Raw genomic sequence first — 24,406 nt, 5'->3', positions numbered from 1 at the left:
TAATGAATTGATTTAGTTGATAAATGTGTTGGTCCTTTTATTTTGTAAATATTGTAAATAAACCATAGTGAGATGATGTGATTTTATGAAGAGATTTGATTATGTGCTGTTTACTGTGGTGCTGAAGATATTTTTAAGACAACTTGGGATAACTTAAAGGAAAACTCCAACCAAAAACTACCCTTTGGTAATTGTTTCATTAGTCCATTGTTGATATATTCCCAAAATGTTTTGCATGTCAGCAATCAAGTTTTCAAGATATGTAACTTCCAAACTACAAAATCTCAGTCTGAGATGGGGAACGAAGTCAAAGGTAATGGGAAGTTAGTTCTGGCCATACCATCATTAAGTATCTAAAAACAAATCTGATGGATGAGCCAGACATAAGCATGCGCTGGTGCAAAGTTGGCACCTTTTTATTTTTGTAGGTAAAAAAACTGATTTCACTTAGCCTACGCATTACCTCAAGCCTGCCAGCAGAGAGCGACCTTGTTTTGCTTTTTACATTCCTCATTGCTTTACTTGAGACTTTCTCTTACTTCGTCTGTAAATATGATCAGGGTAAGAGGCCCTAAGTACAATAAGTGAATACAAAATACTTTGAAGATCAGACTGTAATACACAACACTAATGAAAAAATTATACATCAATCACATTGGCTCTTTGGATTCATAGTTCTCTACTAAGAACTCAAACCCTTACATTTCTATTTTTAAAGTCTTGCATTTCAGTCTCACACTCCTGTTCATCAGCCATAGTGTGTCTTACAGTTGGTCAGTATGGGGTTGAAGGCAGTGTTTGCTCTCTACTCTTCGCTCTGTGTAGGCTATGTGTAGGCCTCCCACATTAAAACATAGTACAGTTTCCTATAGAATTCTATAGTATTCTGTAGTAAACTTTGATAAACTTTAATATACTGTAGAATAATATACTACACTCTGTAATATCCCTTGATTATATGTAGTACTTGCTATATAGAATGTTGTAGTATACAGTAGAATACTATTCTGCACACTGTAGTATCCCTCGATTCTGTAGTGCTTACAATATAATTTTGTAGTATACTACAGAATACTATACTACACACTGTAGTATCCCTTGATCATGTATTGCTTACTTTAGAATGTTGTAGTATACTGGAGAATACTATTCTCCACATTGTAGTATCCCTAGATCATGTAGTGCATACTATAGCATTTTACTCCAGTAAAGTCCACAAAAACACTATAATGAATACTACAGTAGACTTCCGCAAAAACACTACAGTGAATACTATAGCAAACTTCCGCAAAAACACTATAGTGAATACTATAGTATATAATAATAGAAATACTACAGTATTTAGAGCATAGTATACTACAGTATTTTGTCTGGGGTATGGCTGTATATATCTGTACAGTGTGTGGGATTCAGTGAAATTCAGAGAGATAATACCCCTTCAAAGACTCCGCCTGTCTGGTCAGTCTGGCAACTGGGAGTTGACGGGGGGCCAGGAGCATGCGCCGCCATGATGTGCAGACCAATAACCCTATCAAGTTGGAGGGCACACTATATTATGGTCTAGAGCTAATTCAAAAGAGTTCAACCTATAAGCAAATACTTGCAAATGTAATTAGTCTATAGTAGGGTCAATAATCATGGATGACTGATTTAATTCAGTAAAGAGATTACAAACTTTATTTTCAGTAAATTGCTGCACTTTTCATTCTTTGACTGCTGGACACATGGAGAGTTACAGAGTAAAAAAGAGCTTCCTTCTATTTAAAAAAAAAACGAGAGAGTGATAAAGATCACGAGTGCTTCACTGTGTTTGTCATCTAGATGGTAATCGTATTTTGGGTTCCGAGAGGAATGTTGGGAGGATACATACAGCAAGACAGAGTTGCATTGCAATGAACACTATACTGTTCTTTATGACTGCATTAAATAGCCTAATACTGGATACTTTCTATGAAGTGAAAAACTATTTTTGAATGTGTGCAGCAAGTGTGTGTGTGTGTGTGTGTGTGTGTGTGTGTGTGTGTGTGTGTGTGTGTGTGTGTGTGTGTGTGTGTGTGTGTGTGTCTGTCTGTCTGTCTGTCTGTTTGTTTCTGTGTGAGATAGATAGATAGATAGATAGATAGATAGATAGATAGATAGATAGATAGATAGATAGATAGATAGATAGATAGAATAAACTGGATAAAACTAGCATGGGTGACATACGTGTGCAGGGCCACACCCTCTTCTACTGTCAACACATACATCAACCCAAGGTGGGGCTGAGTGGAAGGACAGTATGAGGTAACTCTGATGCCTCTACAATGTAACACAATACAATGAGAACGGACTAATTACTGTACTGCATCCAGCCTAAAGGCACGTTTCGGTGTCTAGGAGGAAGGGATGTCTAGGAGGAAGGATGGATTTGGTTTCTGTGTCCTCTTTTCTAAATGTATAGTGTCAATGTCAATACACTCACACTGCTTATTTTTCAGAAGTTCAGTAGCATAGTCTGCTAAGGGATGTGGTATCTGTCTGACATCTAAAGCTAATTGTCTGCATTTCTACACAATCTATTATTACCAATGGCCCTTCTAGGTAAGAGATCATTATTAAATATGTTTAAGTTATTGATAAGACTGAACTAGATCAATGATAATTCAATAATCAATATTGTGTAGCACCTTCAACCAGACTGATAAATAAATACAGAAATATTAAACAGAAGGCATTTGAACCCAGTCTGGCACAAAGAGAAGATTCATTTGGGAGACAGGCCTATACACAATCTATAAACACACGATCTCTATGATTTCTATTTGACACATAGAAGATACATATTTATATAATTTAATTATATTATACAATTTAATGAATTGCTAGTAGTTCATTCACTTCAGTCGAAATTAAACGTTAGCTGAATTAAAACGTCAGTTACACTACTAGCTCATCACTGGGAATAAATATTTTTTTCTGTCAAATTGCAGTTACCTTGCCTGCTAGATCAGTCAACTAAAGAGTAGGCAGTTTCTGATCTCATTGCTTTTTCAACTCGGAGAAAAAGCACAACACAGACAACAGCTGCCACTGTTAATCTCTCCTGTGCTGGTCCTATACACCAGCCTTTCAGAAGCTTTGCCTTCACACAGGTGGTGTCTGCGCGGTCCTAAATCCATTCTGCACACAAACCTACCAGACCGCTCTGAGGCGTCCGCATGGTCCTAAAGTACCCCCTCAGATTTGTATCACAAGTGCAATGATAGGGCACACAAAAATGCAATTTAATGTGGGGGGGCCATGTCCCCCGTTCCCGTCCCCAGTGAAAGTTGCGCCCACCGTCCCCCATAGAGATCATATAAGGTTATATTATGTGTGTGGTACATGGTGTATAGCTAGCTACAAGGTTAAAGGCATATTCAATATGTAAACCACCTGATTTTAAAAGTTTACGTTTTAAGCCTTGACCAGATAATACCAACCTTACATTGTGCTTTCTAGAGGGCCTACCAACTTTATTTTATCGACATACTTCATAATAAGAACTAGTTAGCCGTTACTCCCCTTTAATTAAATCCTCCACTCACCCCCTTCAACGTGTCTGTCTGTCTGTCTGTTGTCTGACTGGAGCTGTGTGTTTTTGTCCGCTCCGCTGTCAATACCACACTACTAGCCCAAATATTAATGCAATGCAATGGGAATATAGCGATCATGGCTAAGAATCTAATTTTGTTAATTATTCTCGTCCTGGTTTGCATATTTGGAATTTATGATGGTAAGTGTAATGTTTTTCCGATTAAGTTTTTATTCCCGCCTGTGTGTATTTACTTGCTCTGTTTGTGAATGGAATTTACATTGCTTAGTAATAGTACAACATGCCGCACGGATTTGGTATAAAGCAAGTCGAGTTAGTTAATTTAACCTGATTGTTTACGGCTAATAGTATTGCAATAGAGATGAAAATAAGAGAATCAGCTAGCTAGCTAGCTACCTACACTGTTTGACGTTATGTATAAATATGCTTTATAGCTAGCTAAATAACTGCTTGAGAATAGCATAACGTTAGTTCTCTGGCCAGCTAGAAGCTAATTGGATGGATACTTGGATCGCGTTAGTAAACATCTCAGACATAGCACAGCTTTTAGGATTTGGGATGAACAGTCAAGGTTGTCTACCAAGGACCTTCCACCATTCCTTGATACAATTCACAAGAATCCAAAAGCAGTGGTTTAACACATTTCCTTGAGTCATCTAATCAAAGTTTAATTAATTTGCTGTATTCTCAAAAACGAATATGGAAATATTAGTTTATTTATTTATCATAAACTACCTCATAATATTCAATATCAAAGCATTTAAATGTGCTCACTCAGATTCCTCATCAAGTAAGGTATGAGTTCCTTATTCCTAAATTTGACCTTATGTTTTTGTCGTCATTTCCTGTGAAAATCTGTTTTTTAGCAGTTTATTTTGGTGTGTGAACTGTAAACTCTGCAAACAAGGAAGCTAGTGTCGTGGTTTTAAAGTGCAGCTCTAAACGCTTTTGCTGAGACTACAACACAATGGTTTAGCAAGCTGGTGTCTGAGGCTGACCTATTTAGCTTCGAAGATCTGGAGTATATTGCGAAACGGGCCATTGTGTGTTGTTCTACCAATCAGCCTGAGTTAGTTCATCATTACTGGATAAAATATAAATTTATGAAAAAGCATAAATGAGTAAACAGAACTCGGCCTCAGTTCTCCCTCTCCATGGCCTTTAGTGTGTTTCGTACATGTAGAGAGAAGAGGCTTCAAGGTCTATAGACACTCAGTCCTAGTCTCTTTAAAAGAGCCCTTGATCGTGAACTCCTAATGTTTGAATAACATGGATGATATGGTTGGGCGCTTGTGGCTTCAAAAGAGTTTCCAACAGTGTAAATACAGATTGCATGTATATGGCCTTTTTCTCTGGGCAGGGCAGGGGGCTTGGTTGTATCCATGTGTGGAGATTAAAAATGTCCAAACAATGGAGTAATGGAGATTTTCCAGTTTGTTATCTAATCTACTGGAATTAATGGTGATAAAAGCCTGGACTAAATTATCACAGCTTCTCTTTACAACTGTGATTTATTGTGAAAGTCTCAGCCTTTTTCAACTTTTTTTAAAATCCTGTTTCTTTCTGTGGGCCTATTTGATTGCTCTTCTCAACTTTTGTCACTTAGCCTAATATACCCATTTAAACATGTCCTTTTCTATACGCTTTATCTGTTTAGTCTGCAAAGTTAAGTAACTAACTTTAGGATGATCTAGTTTACCATTATGAGTTGGATAAACCCATTGTTGATGTGATCAATGACATTAGGCATATTTTTCTCTATGCCTTCTCTGGAAAATAATTTAACTCTTTGGAAGGTTATGCCCCATACACATCGTGATGTATTTCATTATGCTATACGTCATCTTCACGCAATCTCATTCCGCTACTACTGGACAGAGAGCATAGGGTTTCACAACAAGACAAGATGGAGGAGAGCCTAGTTTCTTGTCAGAGATCGCATTTATTTTGGGACATTGCAAAATATGACCTTTAAATTCAAGACAGAAGAAACATTGTTTCAGGTGATAATAAAACATGTTTTGTTTAGTTAGTTTTTCCTCAACTTGTTTATCTAATTTTCTAGCAAGTCAAGCTAGTTTACAGAGTAGCTAGCTAGCTAGCTAGCTAAAGAGCTGCAAGACTAGAGGTGTGTTCGTAAATTCAATCTGGAGTGCCAGAGTGCGCACCGGGTGGTTTGTAAATTCAGAGGTTGACAGTTCGTAAATTCAGAACATTTCGCTGTTGGAGCGTTCAGAGTGCACACTGGACGCTCTGGCCGAGAAGTAGGTTTGATCCGCGTTCTGACCTCACAACGGCATTAAAGCACCCAAGCTAACGTTGTCAGTTTGTAAATAGTCAATCTGGCAACGCTCTGAATTTACGAACGACCAGAGCGCACTCTTTGTCGCTCCAAAGTGAATTTACGAACGCACCCTAGCTTGCTAGCAGAGCTGGTTAGGCTGTTTTCATGTTATCCAGAGCATTGGTGGTTGTAACTGTGCTGCTGGAAACAATTTTAATTAAGCTTTTTTTTCAGATGTTTACTGACACCGGCCATATTCAATGGGTGTTGAGCTTTCGTAAATTCATCAGTTATTCTGCGCTCTGGCACACTCAGACGAGAGTGCTCTGAAATCCGAGTAGATAGCCAGAGTGAATTTACGAACGCACCCTAGGTTGAAGATACTGTCGCTAGCGACCTCAACCTAATAATCATCATCAAAAACAAATGTAATTACCATCACAAATTAAAACGTGAGGCAACAGTCATATAATGTGTATTATTTAACTTTACTATTCCAATAGGCCTATCCATTCCTATAAGTGAGTACTAATTGTTTAAATTCATTGCCTAAAACCACATTTTCATCTTGTTCTGTGGTTCGGTAACTTCCTGTTCTATTGACAGACTCTGGCGACACTAAATACGATGCAAAGTTTGGAAACATTTTAAGTATATGGCATCCGTTTCGCCACGGAGCCTTACACTGCAAGGGGGAGCTGTGATACCACTCCAATAATCTTTTTTTTTTAATCACCGTCTACCAGGAACAGTGGTCAGAACCTGGTAATTTCAGAATGTAGGATTGGATATAAACCTAACAATGTCAATTACTAATTCCTCTGAACAAGGGGAAAAAATCACTAGGAATAAATAATAGAAACAATACTCCAAGCCGCAGCTCCATACTGATTGGTGTGGGTGGCTTTTGACCATTTATTTGGAATCCCCGTGTCTTATCCATTAACCAGGTTTCCCATCCAACATTTCTTTAGCCAGTAAAGTACATGTCGGATAAAAAAAAATGTATGATTGGCCAAATGTCGACAAAACAAAATACAGTAGACAAGATGAGGTATTTTTGTGTCAATAAAATTAATTATGAGAGAAATGTCGGTGAAAAAGCTTTTATGCTCAAATATTGAAATAATAACAATTATATCGAAATAAAATTGGAGGCATGCGAAAAATGTGTGGACCTACCACTACAACTTGTTGGAAATGGATGCAGTTTATTAGGCTGCAGATGAAACTCTGGGCTAGAGCACATGTGCCAATACCAGAGTGGGCACACTCACTTTATAACAAAAACATTTTTTGTGAGAAAACCATGAAAATGCGATGGAAACCCATTTAACCGCAAAAGGTATTTATGTGCACTGGGTCATCACGCAAAGCCTTTTATCCTCAAGTCAATTTGATGGAAACGCATTTCCGGTGGGAAATTTTCACATTAAAATCTGTCACCAATTTGATGGAAACCTAGCTATTGTTAAAAATGCTTTGGGTCCAAATCAGATATTATGTACAATATTTATTGAATGTTATGAGTCCTATAATTTCAAATTACCAATTTGGGTCCAATCAATTATCTTAATTCCTCAGATCAAGTTATATTTCAACAAAATAATGTTGCAGGAATGCTAATCTTATCTGTTTCTAACTACAGAAACAATTTCAGAACAATCTGAAATGGAGGGGCCTCCCGAGTGGCGCAGTGGTTTATCAAATCAAATTTATTTGTAACATACACATGGTTAGCAGATGTTAATGCGAGTGTAGCGAAATGCTTGTGCTTCTAGTTCCGAAAATGCAATTCCAAAACGACTACCGTAGTAAAGTGTAAAGGGATAAAGAATATGCACATAAAGATATATGAATGAGTGATGGTACAGAACAGCATAGGCAAGATGCAGTAGATGATATTGAGTACAGTATATACATATGAGATGAGTAATGTAGGGTATGTAAACAAAGTGGCATAGTTTAAAGTGGCTAGTGATACATGTATTACATAAAGATGGCAAGATGCAGTAGATGATATAGAGTACAGTATATACATATACATATGAGATGAGTAATGTAGGGTATGTAAACATTATATTAAGTAGCATTGTATAAAGTGGCTAGTGATATATTTTACATCAATTTCCATCAATTCCCATTATTAAAGTGGCTGGAGTTGACTCGGTGTGTTGGCAGCAGCCACTCAATGTTAGTGGTGGCTGTTTAACAGTCTGATGGCCTTGAGATAGAAGATGTTTTTCAGTCTCTCGGTCCCTGCTTTGATGCACCTGTACTGACCTCGCCTTCTGGATGATAGCGGGGTGAACAGGCAGTGGCTTGGGTGGTTGTTCTCCTTGATGATCTTTATGGCCTTCCTGTGACATCGGGTGGTGTAGGTGTCCTGGAGGGCAGGTAGTTTGCCCCCGGTGATGCGTTGTGCAGACCTCACTACCCTCTGGAGAGCCTTACGGTTGTGGGCGGAGCAGTTGCCGTACCAGGCAGTGATACAGCCCGACAGGATGCTCTCGATTGTGCATCTGTAGAAGTTTGTGATTGCTTTTGGTGACAAGCCGAATTTCTTCAGCCTCCTGAGGTTGAAGAGGCGCTGCTGCGCCTTCTTCACGATGCTGTCTGTGTGGGTGGACCAATTCAGTTTGTCTGTGATGTGTACGCCGAGGAACTTAAAACTTACTACCCTCTCCACTACTGTCCCATCGATGTGGATAGGGGGGGTGCTCCCTCTGCTGTTTCCGTTGAGTGTGAGGTTATTTTCCTGACACCACACTCCGAGGGCCCTCACCACCTCCCTGTAGGCCGTCTCGTCGTTGTTGGTAATCAAGCCTACCACTGTAGTGTCGTACGCAAACTTGATGATTGAGTTGGAGGCGTTCATGGCCAAGCAGTTGTGGGTGAACAGGGAGTACAGGAGAGGGCTCAGAACGCACCCTTGTGGGGCCCCAGTGTTGAGGATCAGCGGGGTGGAGATGTTGTTACCTACCCTCACCACCTGGGGGCGGCCCATCAGGAAGTCCAGTACCCAGTTGCACAGGGCGGGGTCGAGACCCAGGGTCTCGAGCTTGATGAAGAGTTTGGAGGGTACTATGGTGTTTAAGGCACTGCATCGCAGCACTTGAGGTGTCACTACAGACCCGCGTTCGATCCCTGGCTATGTCACTGCCGGCCGTGGCCAGAAGACCCGTGAGGCGGCTCACAATTGGCCCTGCGTCGTCTGGGTTAGGGGAGCTGGACGATGTTTCCTCCGACAAATTAACGCGTGGCTTTCGTCCTTGGCCCCTCCTGAGTCCGTAGGGGAGTTGCAGTGATGGGACAAGACTGTAACTACAGATTGGATATCACAAAATTGTGGAGAAAAGGGGTAAAACAAATTATAATTTTTAAAAAAACATCTGAAATGGTGGGTGTCTATCTTTCTTGGACTTTTTTTTTATTTTCTTTTCTCCCCAATTTCGTGGTATCCAATTATTAGTAATTACTATCTTGTCTCATCGCTACAACTCTCTTACGGGTTTGGGAGAGACAAAGGTTGAAAGCCATGCGTCCTCCGAAACACAGCCCAACCAAGCTGCACTGCTTCTTAAAACAGTGCACATCCAACCCGGAAGCCAGCCGCACCAATGTGTCGGAGGAAACACTGTGCACCTGGCGACCTTGGTTAGCGTGCACTGCACCCGGCCCGCCACAGGAGTCACTGGTGCGCCTAAATATTCAGGTGCATATTTGCGTAAAATGGTCACACTGTAGAGCCCTGCATTCAGAGCCTTGCTTTCATATCCATAATTATGAATTTCTGTGTATTACAGATCAGAGACCCATGATGGAATTCGTTACTTCAATTGTTACCGGGTGTAAATCCACTTAACTTAGCGTGTAGTTCAATAAACCAAAATATTTTTTTTTTTCAAACTCAAGGTGTCTTGTCATTCAGATGTAGGATGTTGATCACTCTTTTGTTTCTGAGAATGTTCCTGCCCAGCAAGAAATGCAAACTTGTAGTGTATTCAAGGTTTAAAAAAGACTTCTAAAGTGTATAATTTCCACTTTAAAATGTCAGACTTGATTTGCTGTAATGAACAATGTATCAACCACTACAAAAAAAAATTCTGTTCCTGCATGATCATTTTCCAGGTGTAACAAACTGGCTGAAATGAAGATCCTACATCTGTAGCTGACACCCCATTCTTTCTGCAGACATCTTTGAATCTTAATTCGGAGCAGATAGGCCTATTTAACCGTTTTAATGTGGTCGCATAAAAAAACAGAGGCCAATTTTACTGAAATTATGTTACCAAACTTTGCATCTGCACAGTTATTCCAGTAAAAGTGTTGTAAATTGTTTAAAGTAGTCACTGTAGTCATTAAAAGTAGTCAACAGAGTTATTTTATTATTTTTTTGTTTGCCATACATTTAAAGTGAAGTGTCCTTAGGCTACATCACAATGTACAAAGCAATACAATGTGCACAAGTAGCCTTTTTTCTCATTCTCTCTCCTTTCTCCTCTTTCCATCCCCCACTCCCTTCACACAGCCCTGTCGCCAAACAATACCTGTACTGTGCTTGACTTTAGTAACACGCCAAACCCCCGCTTTTAACACAACCATGGTCCTCAAGTGTTTGCTCTGCCACACTATTTCTTCGACAGTCTTGACGCATCACAGCATTCTCTAAAAACACGTTGCTGTTGAAAACATTTCCTCTCACTTTACTTCTACACCACCTCCTTTCTCCCAAGTAAGGCCTAGCCTGGCTGTGTAGAAATTGTAAGTTGTGTAGCCTATTTATTGTATATGTTTTTCTATAGTGCCAGTGAATAACCTTGCCACACATTCAGCACAGGGCCACTTGACGTGTGTACTTGTGCGGTGTGTCTGTGTGTACTCAGATCTGCACTCAGATCCGGTACAATAACACAGATGCAGTTTGTGGTGTGTATTTGAAATCTCATCAAGGTCCTCCCATTTTATCTAAAAGACTTGCATCTAGATTTATATAAGCCATATTTCCTTTTTAAAAGTGCTTTTAACTTAATGGCAAATAGATGTTATGAAACTTTCATCAAAAATTCAATAACAACATAAAATAACAACCTTCTTGAGTTCGTGTGTGTGTGTGTGTGTGTGTGTGCGCAAAAAAGGTCTGAGGTGTGACTGGATATCAAATGTCCAGAAGGTGCCATGGCACTGTCCAGCATTGTAATCACCCCAATGGTAAAATAATTGACAGTACCAGTCAAAAGTTCAGACACACCTACTCATTACAGGCTTTTTCATTCGTTTTACTATTTTCTACATTGTAGTAACTGAAAAAGTGCTAAACAAATCCAAATATACTTGAGATGACTGCTTTGCACACTCTTGGCATTCTCTCAACCAGCTTCATGAGGTAGTCACCTGGAATGCATTTCAATTAACAGGTGTGCCTTGTTAAAAGTTAATTTGTGGAATTTCCTTCCTTCGTAATGTGTTTGAGACAATCAGTTGTTGTGACAAGGTAGGGGTGGTATACAGAAGATGGCCCTATTTGGTAAAAGACCAAGTCCATATTATGGCAAGAACAACTCAAATAAGCAAAGAGAAACAACAGTCCGTCATTATTTTAAGACATGAAGGTCAGTCAATTCGGAAAGTTTTGTCAAGTGCAGTCGCAAAACCATCAAACGCAATGATGAAACTGTCTCTCATGAGGACCACCACAGGAAAGGAAGACCCAGAGTTACCTCTGCTGCAGAGGATAAGTTCATTAGAGTTAACTGCACCTCAGACATTGCAGCCTAAATAAATTCTTCACAGAGTTTAACTAACAGACATCTCAACATCAACTGTTCAGAAGAGACTGCGTGAATCAGGCCTTCATGGTTGAATTGCTGCAAAGAAACCACTACTAAAGGATACCAATAAGAAGAAACAGGAACAATTGACATTAGACCGGTGGAAATCTGTCCTTTGGTCTGATGAGTCCAAATGTGATATTTTTGCTTCCAACCACCATGTCTTTGTGAGATGCAGAGTTGGTGAACGGATGTCTTTCGCATGTGTGGTTCCCATCGTGAAGAATGGAGGAGGAGGTGTGACTGTGTGGGGGTGCTTTGCTGATGACACTGATTTATTTAGAATTCAAGGCACACTTAACCAGCATGGCTACCATAGCATTCTGCAGCGATATACCCTCCCATCTGGTTTGATTTAGTGGAACTATCATTTGTTTTTCAATAGGACAATGACCCAACACACCTCCAGGCTGTGTAAGGGCTATTTGACCAAGAAGGAGAGTGATGGAGGGCTGCATCAGATGACCTGGCCTCCACAATCACCTGACCTCAACCCAAATGAGATTGTTTGGGATGAGTTGGACAACAAGTGCTCAGCATATGTGGGAGCACCTTTAAGACTGTTGGAAAAGCATACCAGGTGAAGCTGGTTGAGAGAATGTAATGAGTGTGCAAAGCTGTCATCAAGGCAAAGGGTGGCTACTTTGAAGAATCTCACATATAAAATATATTTTGATTTATTTAACACTTTTTGGTTACTAGATGTATTTCATGGTTTTGATGTCTTCAATCTTATTCTACATTGTAGAAAACACTAAAAATAAAGAAAAACCCTTGAATGTGTAGGTGTGTCAACTTTTGACTGGTACTGTACATAGATTGCCTTTCTTATGGGTCTATTTTAAGTAATATTTAGGCAAACTCATATTTTTGCCTTTTGAAATGTACACATTGGGGTCGATTTGAAATGCTCTCATGTATAAGACAACAAAAAATATATATATATATATATATATATATATATAATAGGCTCCACCCCTAAGCATTAATCTAGTGATATCATTTTACAGTGTGTGTGTGTAGTCTGTATGAGTCAAGGCCACAGATGTCATTAAGAAATGTTTTTTCCCTTCTGACGTGGGAATACTCCCACAGCATAGTAGCTGAAACTGAAAGACCCCTCAGACACAAACGGGCAGGTGGGTGTGCGTGTGTTAATTTCTAAACCACACCAAATAAAAGCCCCCAAATAAATGATTACTTCGCTCAAGCCCAGGGGAAGCTTTAAACCACAGTTGTTCTTGTTCCAAGGTTGGGAGGTGAAAGGGTTTACTTTTTTGAAAGAACATTTCTAAAAATCCATGGCCTTTAATTTTGCATGTACGTGCCTGTTGATAAACCGCATCAGAGTACGGAGGCTTAAAGGCAAACAGGATATTGTGTGTGTGTGTGTGTGTGTGTGTGTGTGTGTGTGTGAAACAGTATGATTGAGATGTTTGATGAAGAGATGTTACAGTGAGTGACCAACTCACGTTCCCTGGGTTTGTGATATTTGGAAAGGGAGAGGGATTTAGATAGAGGATGGGAAGGGAGGAGCTGGACAACAAGGGAGCTGGGCGAGGTAGTGAGATAAGAAAACGTAAGTCATGGGATTTGGGAAACAGCCATGTAATTACATTGAGAGGCGTGTATTCGTAAAATGCTTGCAGCATTATCTTCTACTACATGAGTCATTCAGTCATTGAAAGAGGTCTGTTTTTCCTTATCTCATTTCTATTAGTATTATCTATAACTGTATTATCGAATCTTCTGTAGTCACTCATTGATTTTTCAATGTTTTTTTCCCCTCCTCAAATTGAGACTATGCATCCTGTCTGAATTCCAAGGACACCTGTGTTAGGGAGTCCTTGGAGTATCTGAGGCCAGACTCCATTAGGCACTAATTAGTTAGAATCCCTGAGGTGAAAAATCCACCAATGTGCCCTTGAAATAGGACAAATATAAACACTCACCTAATAATAATAATAATTATCATAATTTATTATTATAACCAGATACAAGTTTGGGCCTCCTAGCTATTAACTATCAGGTTTTACTGTCTGTTTAAAAATGGGAACTCTTTGAACAGACCTCGCTATGGCCTTGAATTGATCGACATGGAAACATATTTTGTTCCAGCTTAGCACTACATGTTCTCACCGATCTGATTTAGCATGTTTTCTAATACTAGAGTTTCTCCAGATTGTAGTCTTGCCTCAATGGTCAATCCAACATGTGAACGTAAACATGCCTCCCAAGCATTCTCACTGATTAAGTACTGTTTGAGAAACACACTGCCTGCTTAAGATCACTGAACCTGTGTCTAGAAAGCCAACTAGCTTTTGCTATATAATCAGAAGACTGGGAGCCCAGATACAATAACAGAAGCACGCGCACACACACACACACTTCCTGTGTATCGATCGGAGTGGGATAGTCGGGGAGGTAGGGGATGGGGTGAGTACAGCGGTGTGTTTGTTTTCTTTTTCTTCTGCCTGGTGGCGTCTGGGTATCTTAACCAGTTATTCCCTGTCTGAGTGCTGCCTGCTTCGTGCAGAGCTCTTTCCGCCACCCTCATCTCGAGTAACACCTCCAACCTCAACCCCAGTTTACAGCATGTCAGCAAGTAATAATCAGCTATCATTTCTCACTACTTGACTGTAGCTATCCATGTTTTTGAACTCTTATCTTCACAGGGTTCTGGTTGCACTTTTAATTAGGCTCCTATCAACATTAAGCCTATTAATCAATCTATTTACAAAAGGATGAACCTTCTGGAAACCAAAAAGCTCATGTTTCCTTCATTCCTGGGAATGTGTGTTGTGTGGGAAATGCAACAGAAGGTCTGGTGTTAACATTGAAGTCATTTACAGACTATGATGGAAGAAAAAAAAAATATCGGAATTTCACACCATGTCAGCCTCTGTGCCCAAATGAAATTCAATTATCCAAAATTTCACTGAGGCAGTCACTGTCTAGACTGGGTTAATGACAGCTGCAGCTGCTCACACAAGTCAACCCCCTCCTCTGTACAAACCACTACCACAAAAAAAAGCCCTCGCCGCAGGGGTTTAAAACACATTGAACGCCCCTTCTCTGCCTTTACTTTTTATTTTACTTCCCCTGTCCTCGTTTTCAGGACTAGGCTGCCTGGGACTAATCCCAAACCTCCAGTACAGACCCCAAACTCCGAAAAACTTTAGGGTTTCCCCCTTTCGTCTTATCACCCCTCCCTGTACACGGGAAGCTGACCCGGAGGATGGCTTATCCCAACAACTACATTCTGGGTTCACTCCGATACCCCCACTGATCTCAGCTCAGTCTGGGTTGGTCAAATTCCCTGTAATCGCCACACAAAGGGCCAATGTGATGTTGATTAAGGATTATGAAATTGTATGGGCAAAGTCCACTTCTGATTATAGTAACACTGTCAGTGGAACACCACTATTTAAAAGCAAGCTGTCTGCACTAAACAGAGACCTTTTGTCTTTGAACCTCTCTTCCATCATGTATGTCTACCATTATAGAGCCTGTATGTTGAGAGTATCAAATTACCCAGATGTCTTTGAGCTTTCTTGTGATGTCTGCAATGTGCAATAACTTGTAAAATTGCTTCTCATTCTGTGTGTGTGTGTGTGTGTGTCATTTCTGTGATCTGGTTCACCCAAAGAGACCTCACTGCCTGCTGTGCTGACCTTGCTGTCTGACAGACCTGTGAAAATCTCTCATACTCCCCATACAAAGTCTACTGAACTGGGTTGATATTGTGTGATTTTTATCCAAAAACCTGTTTCAGGCTAGGCGTTCAAGGTGAAATAGTTACGTGAGGTGCAGGTTATTAACAACAGTTTTTGGCAGTGAAGGAAAGTCAGTCACAAAAGTAAGCTAGAAAATGGTAACTTACCTACATTTTAATTGCTCATCACTCAAATCTTTATATTTTCTCCTTAGCTAGCTAAATTAAATGAAGGCTCTGTCCTATTTAGAACATTGGCTTGAACTAGCTAACGTTACTTGCTCTAGCTAGCTAGTTATGGAACTTGTGGACAATAGGCGAATTAGGAGGAGAGGAATCATGAAAATTGGTAGCAAGCTGGCCTTTTAAAACAGAACTGTATTCTTGTGAGAGATTAGAATCTTAGAGAGGGAAAGAGGTACTCAACTTTGTATCTGTGCCATTATGGCATCTGTAATAGCATGGGCAACTCCATTAGAGCTATCTCCATTTTTAAAGTAGTACATTTTCTTATTCTTTTGATGTTTGTGAAAAAATTGTAAAGCTAATATTTGTGATTTACCGCTACTTGCAATACTGGAGTCTTAAACCAAATCTTGTGTGTCACCAGTTGGCGGTGATGTAGCTTAAAGCCATTTACAAACTAGGCAAACCAATTTTAAAGAAAAATACAATTCTCTTATCATTGGCTGATCACTCACAAGTTTGGAATCCCCACCTAGTTTACTACTTTAAAATAGTGGAAGCCCTCAATGTGAAATCAAATCAAACTTTATTTGTCACATGTGCCGAATACAACAAGTGTAGGCCTTACTGTGAAATGCTTATTTACAAGCCCTTAACCAACAGTGCATTTCAAGAAGAGTTATGAAAATATTTACCAAATAAACTAAAGTAAAAAATACAATAAAATAATAAACTAACACAATAACGAGGCTATATACAGGGGGTACCGGTACCGAGTCAATGTGGAGGCTATATACAGGGGGTACCGGTACCGAGTCAATGTGGAGGCTATATACAGAGGGTACCGGTACCGAGTCAATGTGGAGGCTATATACAGGGGGTACCGGTACCGAGTCAATGTGGAGGCTATATACAGGGGGTACCGGTACCGAGTCAATGTGGAGGCTATATACAGGGGGTACCGGTACCGAGTCAATAACGAGGCTATATACAGGGGGTACCGGTACCGAGTCAATGCGGAGGCTATATACAGGGGGTACCGGTACCGAGTCAATGTGGAGGCTATATGCAGAGGGTACCGGTACCGAGTCAATGTGGAGGCTATATACAGGGGGTACCGGTACAGAGTCAATGTGGAGACTATATACAGGGGGTACTGGTTCAGAGTCAATGCGGAGGCTATATACAGGGGGTACCGGTACCGAGTCAATGCGGAGGCTATATACAAGGGGTACCGGTACCGAGTCAATGTGGAGGCTATATACAGAGGGTACCGGTACCGAGTCAATGTGGAGGCTATATACAGGGGGTACCGGTACAGAGTCAATGTGGAGACTATATACAGGGGTACCGGTACAGAGGTACTCAACTTTGTATCTGTGCCATTATGGCATCTGTAATAGCATGGGCAACTCCATTAGAGCTATGTCAATGTGGAGGCTATATACAGAGGGTACCGGTACCGAGTCAATGTGGAGGCTATATACAGGGGGTACCGGTACCGAGTCAGGTTAGTTGAGGTAATTTGTACATGTAGGTAGGGGTGAAGTGACTATGCATAGATAAACAGCGAGTAGCAGCAGTGTACAAAACAAATGGAGGGGAGGGGGAGGTCAAGGTAATAGTCCTGTGGCCATCTGATTAATTGTTCAACAGTCTTATGGCTTGGGGGTAGAAGCTGTTTTGATTGGGTTTTTGATACTCTATTTCCAGGATGAACCACCTCTGTAGGGTAGGGGTGTTGTGCTGTCTCGTTGTACTCTTGCGATGTTAAAAACACCATTAGCTAATAGGGTCAATTTTGTGACCGTTTGGGTTAAAAACATGTTTGTCCCCATCTGGAATGGTTTCAAACAACACACTTTTCCGCTTCTGCTTAGTTTTGTGAAATTATGCCATTTGGGGCATGGTAAATAATTGAAACATTTCTGAGAGGTATAGTTCAAAAGATTGTTAAAGGATCATCAAACTAAAGGGTTGTTTACCTCTTCAACGACTAGAGATTTGTACAATGTCAACTTAGTCCTAGTCCCTGGGACCTAAAATACTGAAGATGTATCACTCTCTGGAGCCTTCTCTATCCTGATGGAGCATGCTACCAGCTTTATCAAAATGAGATATATTTCTCTTTAAAATCTCGGGCTATTTTCGAATAAACTCACTGGCTATTATTTCAACGTGTCCTTACAAAAAGTAGTGTTGACGTCTGTCTGATTTTTCTCCAAGAGAAAAGCTGAAATAGTTTGGTTATTCTCTGGGAAATGGTGTTGTTCAGTTGGAGGAAGTCCAATTTCTGTAGTCCAATGCTTTATCTGACATGATCATAGGGAAAGTTGGTGTCAGTATAAAATAAATAGAGCCAGCACACTCAGAAGCTCCACCACAAACAACATTTTGATCCAGCAAGGATCTTCATCAGGTCATCCTTGCAGGGTCGAAACGTTGTTTTGTGAACAAAGATACCTGCTGGAGCTGCTGATTGTACTGCCTCTGTTCATTTTATACCAACTTTCTTTGGCCCTGCACCCCGCTAAAGGATGTGCGTTTGATCACGCTGGACTAAGTTGGTGCCAGGGAAATGTAATTATCAAAGGGCCCCTGTGTGGTACTGCTGCTGTCGATGAGCGCCCTCTGCTGTATATAAACTTGCATCTCATACAGTGGAGTGAAATTGACATGAAATGTTTTTTATGTGGCAGTGCCAGCACAACTTCTTATGACATTACAGCTTTGAGCATGTTTTGAATTTATCCAAACCATTATTCTAAAACATTGAAATAATCTCTCTCTCTCTCTGTACAGCTTTGTGGTGTAACTGCACCACAGCCCAGTGTGAGAAGACTGGCTCCCAGTGTGAGACAGACGGGGCCTGCATGGCCTCCACGTCTTTCATCAATGGGCTGGAGCAGCACATCCGTATCTGCATCACCCGGGACAAGCTGGTACCTCCGGGCCAGCCCTTCTACTGCCTGAGCGCTGAGGGCCTCCTCTACACACACTGCTGCTACACTAACTACTGCAACAGCCTCGACCTCAAAGTAACCTCTGGTGAGTGTCTCGACCTTGACCATGGAATATAAGCTGTATACCGCCACACACAAGCACATGTCCCAGGTTGCACACCCTCACGTTACGAACCACAGGGCTAGGATGTATGCTACAATAGAGTTCAGTGAATTGTGTTATGTTCACTCATGAAATGTGAAATATGTATTTAGTCTGATTCTTTCTCTTCCCTCTCTCAGTGACGTCTCGGCCAGGCCTGGGGGGTGTTTTTGGCCCTGATGGTAAATGGGGTCCAGTGGAGCTGGTAGCAGTGGTCGCAGGGCCCGTCTGCCTGCTGTGTGTGCTGCTAATCATGGGTGTGTTCCTGTTCCAGTACCACCAGCAAGCCTACAGCCACAGGCAGAGGCTGGAGGTGGAGGACCCCTCCTGTGACCATCTCTACATGGCCAAGGACAAGACCCTGCAGGACCTCATTTACGACATGTCCACCTCTGGATCAGGCTCCGGTCAGTACAGCCACACTAGGGCTCTGATCAATTCAAGCAGTCACAAAACAGGAAAAAAAGAGATTAGTGACTGTAGCTTTAATAATGTCTTCCATAGAAGAAAACAAAATGCATAGGGGGAAATGTGGTTGATATTAGGCATGTGTCACAATGTTATTGTCTAACTGTATAGTCCTCTTTCTTGTTGCCTTGTCTCTGTGTCCCATATGCCTTGGTCCTCTCCGTCATGTGTCTCTGTGCAGGCCTCCCTCTGTTTGTCCAGCGAACAGTGGCCAGGACCATCGTGCTGCAGGAGATTATAGGGAAAGGGCGTTTCGGGGAAGTGTGGCGCGGCCGCTGGAGAGGAGGAGACGTGGCGGTGAAGATCTTTTCGTCCAGAGAGGAACGCTCCTGGTTCCGCGAGGCTGAGATCTACCAGACCATTATGCTGCGCCACGAAAACATCCTGGGATTCATTGCCGCCGACAACAAAGGTAACAAAATACTGGCCGTCGTTCTATGACATCACAACAAATATTCCCCTTCGAAGAGCACTGCTTGTAGATTTCTGGTGTTCAGGTCAGTTTTTTTGTATTAGGTGTAGGGTCTGAACATTGGTCTCTGAACGTATTGTCCAACAATCTTTCTGTCATAGATAATGGCACATGGACCCAGCTGTGGCTGGTGTCAGACTACCACGAATACGGCTCTCTGTTTGACTACCTGAACCGTTACTCCATCACCATCGAGGGAATGATCAAACTGGCACTGTCTGCAGCCAGCGGCCTGGCACACCTGCACATGGAGATCCTGGGCACACAGGGTGAGGGTGTAAATATAGGCCATGCTTCATAGCTGGTAGGAAACGCCAGCTCTCCCATTCAGCCTGGTCAGAGTCTGGGTTATGGATCTGTATGACTTATACAGCAGCCCCTCTAAACTTAAGCATCTCTGTTGAGTGCACTGACTCAGACCAACAGAGATGTTCCTTGATAGGTCAATTATTGATGTCATTCTGGAAGAACATTTACATTTTTGTCTACTGTAGTATACAATGGTATATTGCAGATATCTATGATTGTTTGATTCAAATGAATTGGACAACATAAAACACACGTTTCACACAAACATGTTAATGATCAGTTACATGACTTCCATTGATTGCCAGGAATGCAGTAATTGTCAGGTAGGCTCACTGTCTCGGCCCTCCTCTAGGAAAGCCTGGTATTGCCCACCGGGACCTCAAGTCTAAGAACATCCTGGTGAAGAAAAACAGTACCTGTGCCATTGCTGACCTGGGGCTGGCCGTGCGCCATGAGTCCACCACCGACACCATAGACATCGCCCCCAACCAGAGAGTGGGCACAAAGAGGTGCAAACACACACATGTCCTCAACCGTAAGAAATACTTCGTTTCTCAACTTACAACCCTCATGCCACCCCAGCGTAATAAAACACACATTCTCTCTGTCAGGTACATGGCCCCTGAGGTTCTGGATGAGAGCATCAACATGAGGCATTTTGATTCGTTTAAGTGTGCAGACATCTACGCTCTGGGCCTGGTTTACTGGGAGATCACACGCCGCTGCAACGCTGGAGGTCAGACAGGCTCCCCCTCAGCACACTCTGGCTGGTCCCAAATGGCACCCTATTCCCTATATAGTCAACTACTTTTGACCAGGGCCCATAGGGCTCCCTGTATAGTGCACTATTTTTGACGAGGGCCCATAGGTCTCCAAGTGGTAGTGCACTATATAAGGAGAATGGTGTCATTTGGGATGCATCTCTCTATCTCACTATAGTTAAAAGTTTAATTCACAATTGATTAGAAACCTGACCTTTGACCTCTGCCCCGAGGTATCCATGAGGAGTACCAGCTACCGTACTTTGACCTGGTGCCCTCTGACCCCTCCATAGAGGAGATGAGGAAGCTGGTGTGTGACCAGAAGCTACGGCCCAACGTGCCCAACTGGTGGCAGAGCTACGAGGTAGGGACACATGGATATGCATGTTCATTTGAGGTCAATCAAACAATCCTATTATGAAAACACAGCAGTCACTCACTAATATGAAAGTGTCACTGGTTTCTTATCAGTATTACATTGTATGCTGGTGTATTTTAAATTAAGTATGTTTATTTGGCGAGCTTGTTCTTTGGGGATGCATTGGTGGTTTCGATAAGCTTATTTTTATCCTTGTGCATATGACTTCCTCTAACCTCATTTTCCTCATGTTCGCTCAACTGTTGGTCCAATTTTCCTGAGCTTTATATAACACTGTACTTTATCTAGCTTCCTCTTTTCTCTCTCCCTCCCCGTCCCCCAAGACCCTGCGTGTGATGGGGAAGATCATGAGGGAGTGTTGGTACGCCAACGGAGCCGCCCGCCTCACCGCCCTGCGCATCAAGAAGACCCTGTCCCAGCTGAGTGTCCAGGAGGACATCAAAGTCTGAAAGGGCCCTATCCCAAAGATCTGAGGAGAGCACTGGGGACTCTGTCCTGCACTAAAAAATACTGAGAGAGACAGTGTCTTTTCAAAGAACGCACAAGCTAACGACAGAAAATGTAAACAAAAAAAAAACATTACATGACTCTCCTGCCAGTTTTTGTTTTTAAAGCCACCACCGCCTGAGTTGTGACAAACCCTACCTCGTCTATTCAGCCAAAACTACTGGCAACCCCTGTCCATCCCTTGCCCCCAACCTATCCCACCATTCTGACCCACAAACCTGTTCCTGCAGCCCCCTTCTCTGTTCTGTTCCTACTAAAATGACTGCAATTACTGATATTACTACTACTCCCGATAATGCCCATGTTAATCTCAATGGCAGGATAAACACTGAGTGTACAAAACCATTAAGAACACCTTCCTAATATTGGGGTGGAACCCCCCCACCCCTTTCCCTAAGAACAGCCTCAATTCATGTTGACTCCAATGCTTCCCACAGCTGTGTCAAGTTGGCTGGATGTCCTTTGGGTGGTTGACCAGTATTGATACACACGGGATAAACCCAGCAGCGTTGCAGTTCTTGACACACTCAAACCGGTGCACCTAGCACTTACTATCATACCCCATTCAAAGGCACTTAAATCCTTTGTCTTGCCCATTCACCCGTTGAATGGCACACATACACAATCCATGGCTCAAGGCTTAAAAATCCTTCTTTAAGTGACATCAATAAGGGATCATATCTTTCACCTGGATTCAGCTGGTCAGTCTGTCATGGAAAGACAATGTTTTGTACACTCAGTGTACACTGTATAAAACTGTAGTTAGAGGATGTGTGTAATTTAATTTTATACAATATTTTTTATTCGATTCACAAGTACCTATACATTTGTATTTGTTTGCCTTTATATTGTATTGATGCTATGTTGAATCACTGATGGCAGAGGTCTGTTTTTCAATTGTTTTCTTTTGTCAGGGAGTGTGTGTATATAGGGGGAAGATGAGGTCCGTCTTTGAATACTGTATCCTGATCTCTCCGTTGAATGTACACACTGAGAAGTTGATTTAAAAATCCATGAAGACCAAGTCTTCCTCATTTATGTGGGCATGTTATGTATCATTTATGGTAGCAGTGGTCTGTGAGTCACAGAGATCAGGTTACCAGAACATTGGTTGCTGTAAACCTATGTTGTTTTGTAACTCCTATTGCCTACTTAGAGGCAGGAATGGTCCATACAAACACCTGGCTCTAGGGTATTTCATGACGACGTGCACGCGCGCACACACAGACGCTCTAATGGCGGGTTGCTGTTATGAATTTGATTTTATTTCCTCACAATACCTCCATGTACGTTTCCCCTCAGGTTATATTCTCCCGGGCCAAGCTTAACCACAGTCTCACGTTAAATGGTTAGTGTGGTTCTGTATATATGACCCTTTTTGATTTGACAACAGTTTAACACTGGTAACTGTTCTTGGATGGGAGACAATGGGAGGGGCTTATTTGTGTTGTCAATCATCCACTGATAAACCAATGGAATATCTCCAAAGCAACACTACTGTATACTGTCATTGAAAGCGCATACTGAGTCCCTCCAATTTGATGTCTCACATTACTATAGAACAGTATTTGATTTTGAGTCAATACTCCATATTCTTCAATTCTACTCAACCTATTTTACATCCTTGATATGCAAATTGTAAATAGTTTGTATAATGATTTACCTCATGTCAAATCATATTACCAAATGTTATTTTAAGGAAAACTATGTACTGTTAAAATGTTTGCTTTTTGTTTTGTTGACCACTTACACAAAAGGTACTGTGGACTTAAAGCCTCTTTCCTTGTGTTCTTAATCCTGCCAGTTTGCTGTGAGTTCCTAGAAAATGCTCTGCAGGGCCCATGTGTGCACTACTAACTCCACAGCATCGCAACCAAACCGTTCAAGTTCAACACCCCTCACTGTTTTACTGCAGATTATACCAGTGAAAGCAGAGGGTGTTTAATATGTTCAGTAAGCATTTTAATCACAGTTCCTCAGTGATAGGTAAATACCTCTCCCAGATTTCACATTTTCAGAAAGCTAAGTAAGAGTGAGGATTCATCAGACCCTCTGTAAAGGGTGCTTATTCAGTATGGCTATAGCACATACAGGCAGGGGTTGAACCTTTGAAAAATTAAATACTACTGATACTTATGACTGCTGTTCCACAGGAAATACTGTATGTATGCCCTGTATGTATTTATTTGTGTTAGTTAATGACCATGTCATGCTCACCTGTACTGTATTTTTTTTTTTTATATAGTTCTTGGGAGATGTCCAAGAACATGTGTACATGTTCTTCCTGAAAATGTGGTTGTTTATGGCTGTGAGTGGGAGGCAGGACCTGGGTGTTTGTCTGCATACTGTTAGACAATCTCACCACACATCCGCCTGTCTTTGGTCAGGGAGCGATCCTATGTCATAGGCCATGGTTGGGATGTGTCTATGGCCTTGTTTTGAGCACACACTGTTAAGGGGTGGTATGACATGTTGTTGTATTGTGTTTAATGAAGCACTGAATTATGAACACCCAGGTCTCTATCCAGACATCTGGACTAAAACCATGAGCCTTTTCAGGACTAGTTTCCAATCATGCATATAGCCTAGAGTAATAATACAACCGTTTTCCTAAGTTTTGTGTTTATTTTACTCACACATACCAGTGTGCATCTAATGCAAAAACTATTTCCATGAGTGCCTTTTGATGAGTCTTCCAATGCAACCTTTCTACCCCTCATTCAAATCAAAACAAAGGTCTATCCCATTGCCCTAAGTTAGTGATGCATCACATCCTGCTCTTCCCACAACCTCCAGCTGACCTACAACCCTACTG

At 41.5% G+C, this 24,406-nt stretch overlaps 1 protein-coding gene across 1 annotated transcript; it reads left to right on the top strand.

The window, feature by feature from the left end:
• The first annotated feature begins 3,578 nt into the window (after window positions 1-3,578).
• LOC139371078 (activin receptor type-1B-like) lies at window positions 3,579-24,401 on the top strand. Its single transcript, XM_071111128.1, has 9 exons — window positions 3,579-3,754; window positions 18,393-18,638; window positions 18,836-19,102; window positions 19,345-19,575; window positions 19,737-19,904; window positions 20,297-20,453; window positions 20,556-20,680; window positions 20,939-21,069; window positions 21,408-24,401. The coding sequence occupies exons 1-9, from the start codon at window positions 3,664-3,666 to the stop codon at window positions 21,531-21,533; spliced, it is 1,542 nt and encodes a 513-aa protein (XP_070967229.1). The 5' UTR covers window positions 3,579-3,663; the 3' UTR covers window positions 21,534-24,401.
• The last annotated feature ends 5 nt before the right edge of the window (window positions 24,402-24,406 follow it).

This window comes from Oncorhynchus clarkii, chromosome 17 (genome assembly GCF_045791955.1).
Source record: "Oncorhynchus clarkii lewisi isolate Uvic-CL-2024 chromosome 17, UVic_Ocla_1.0, whole genome shotgun sequence".
In the NCBI taxonomy this organism is placed as follows: Eukaryota; Metazoa; Chordata; class Actinopteri; order Salmoniformes; family Salmonidae; genus Oncorhynchus; species Oncorhynchus clarkii.
Note: the sequence above shows the minus strand (reverse complement) of the source record. Positions and strands in the feature narration are given on the sequence as shown.

Bases quoted from the DNA above. Each gene is read 5' to 3' on its own strand.
- LOC139371078 (XM_071111128.1), top strand. From the start codon at position 3,664: ATGCAATGCAATGGGAATATAGCGATCATGGCTAAGAATCTAATTTTG. The intron at 19,905-20,296 runs GTGAGGGTGTAA...GCCCTCCTCTAG, and splicing joins GGAGATCCTGGGCACACAGG to GAAAGCCTGGTATTGCCCAC. The intron at 20,454-20,555 runs GTGCAAACACAC...TCTCTCTGTCAG, and splicing joins CAGAGAGTGGGCACAAAGAG to GTACATGGCCCCTGAGGTTC.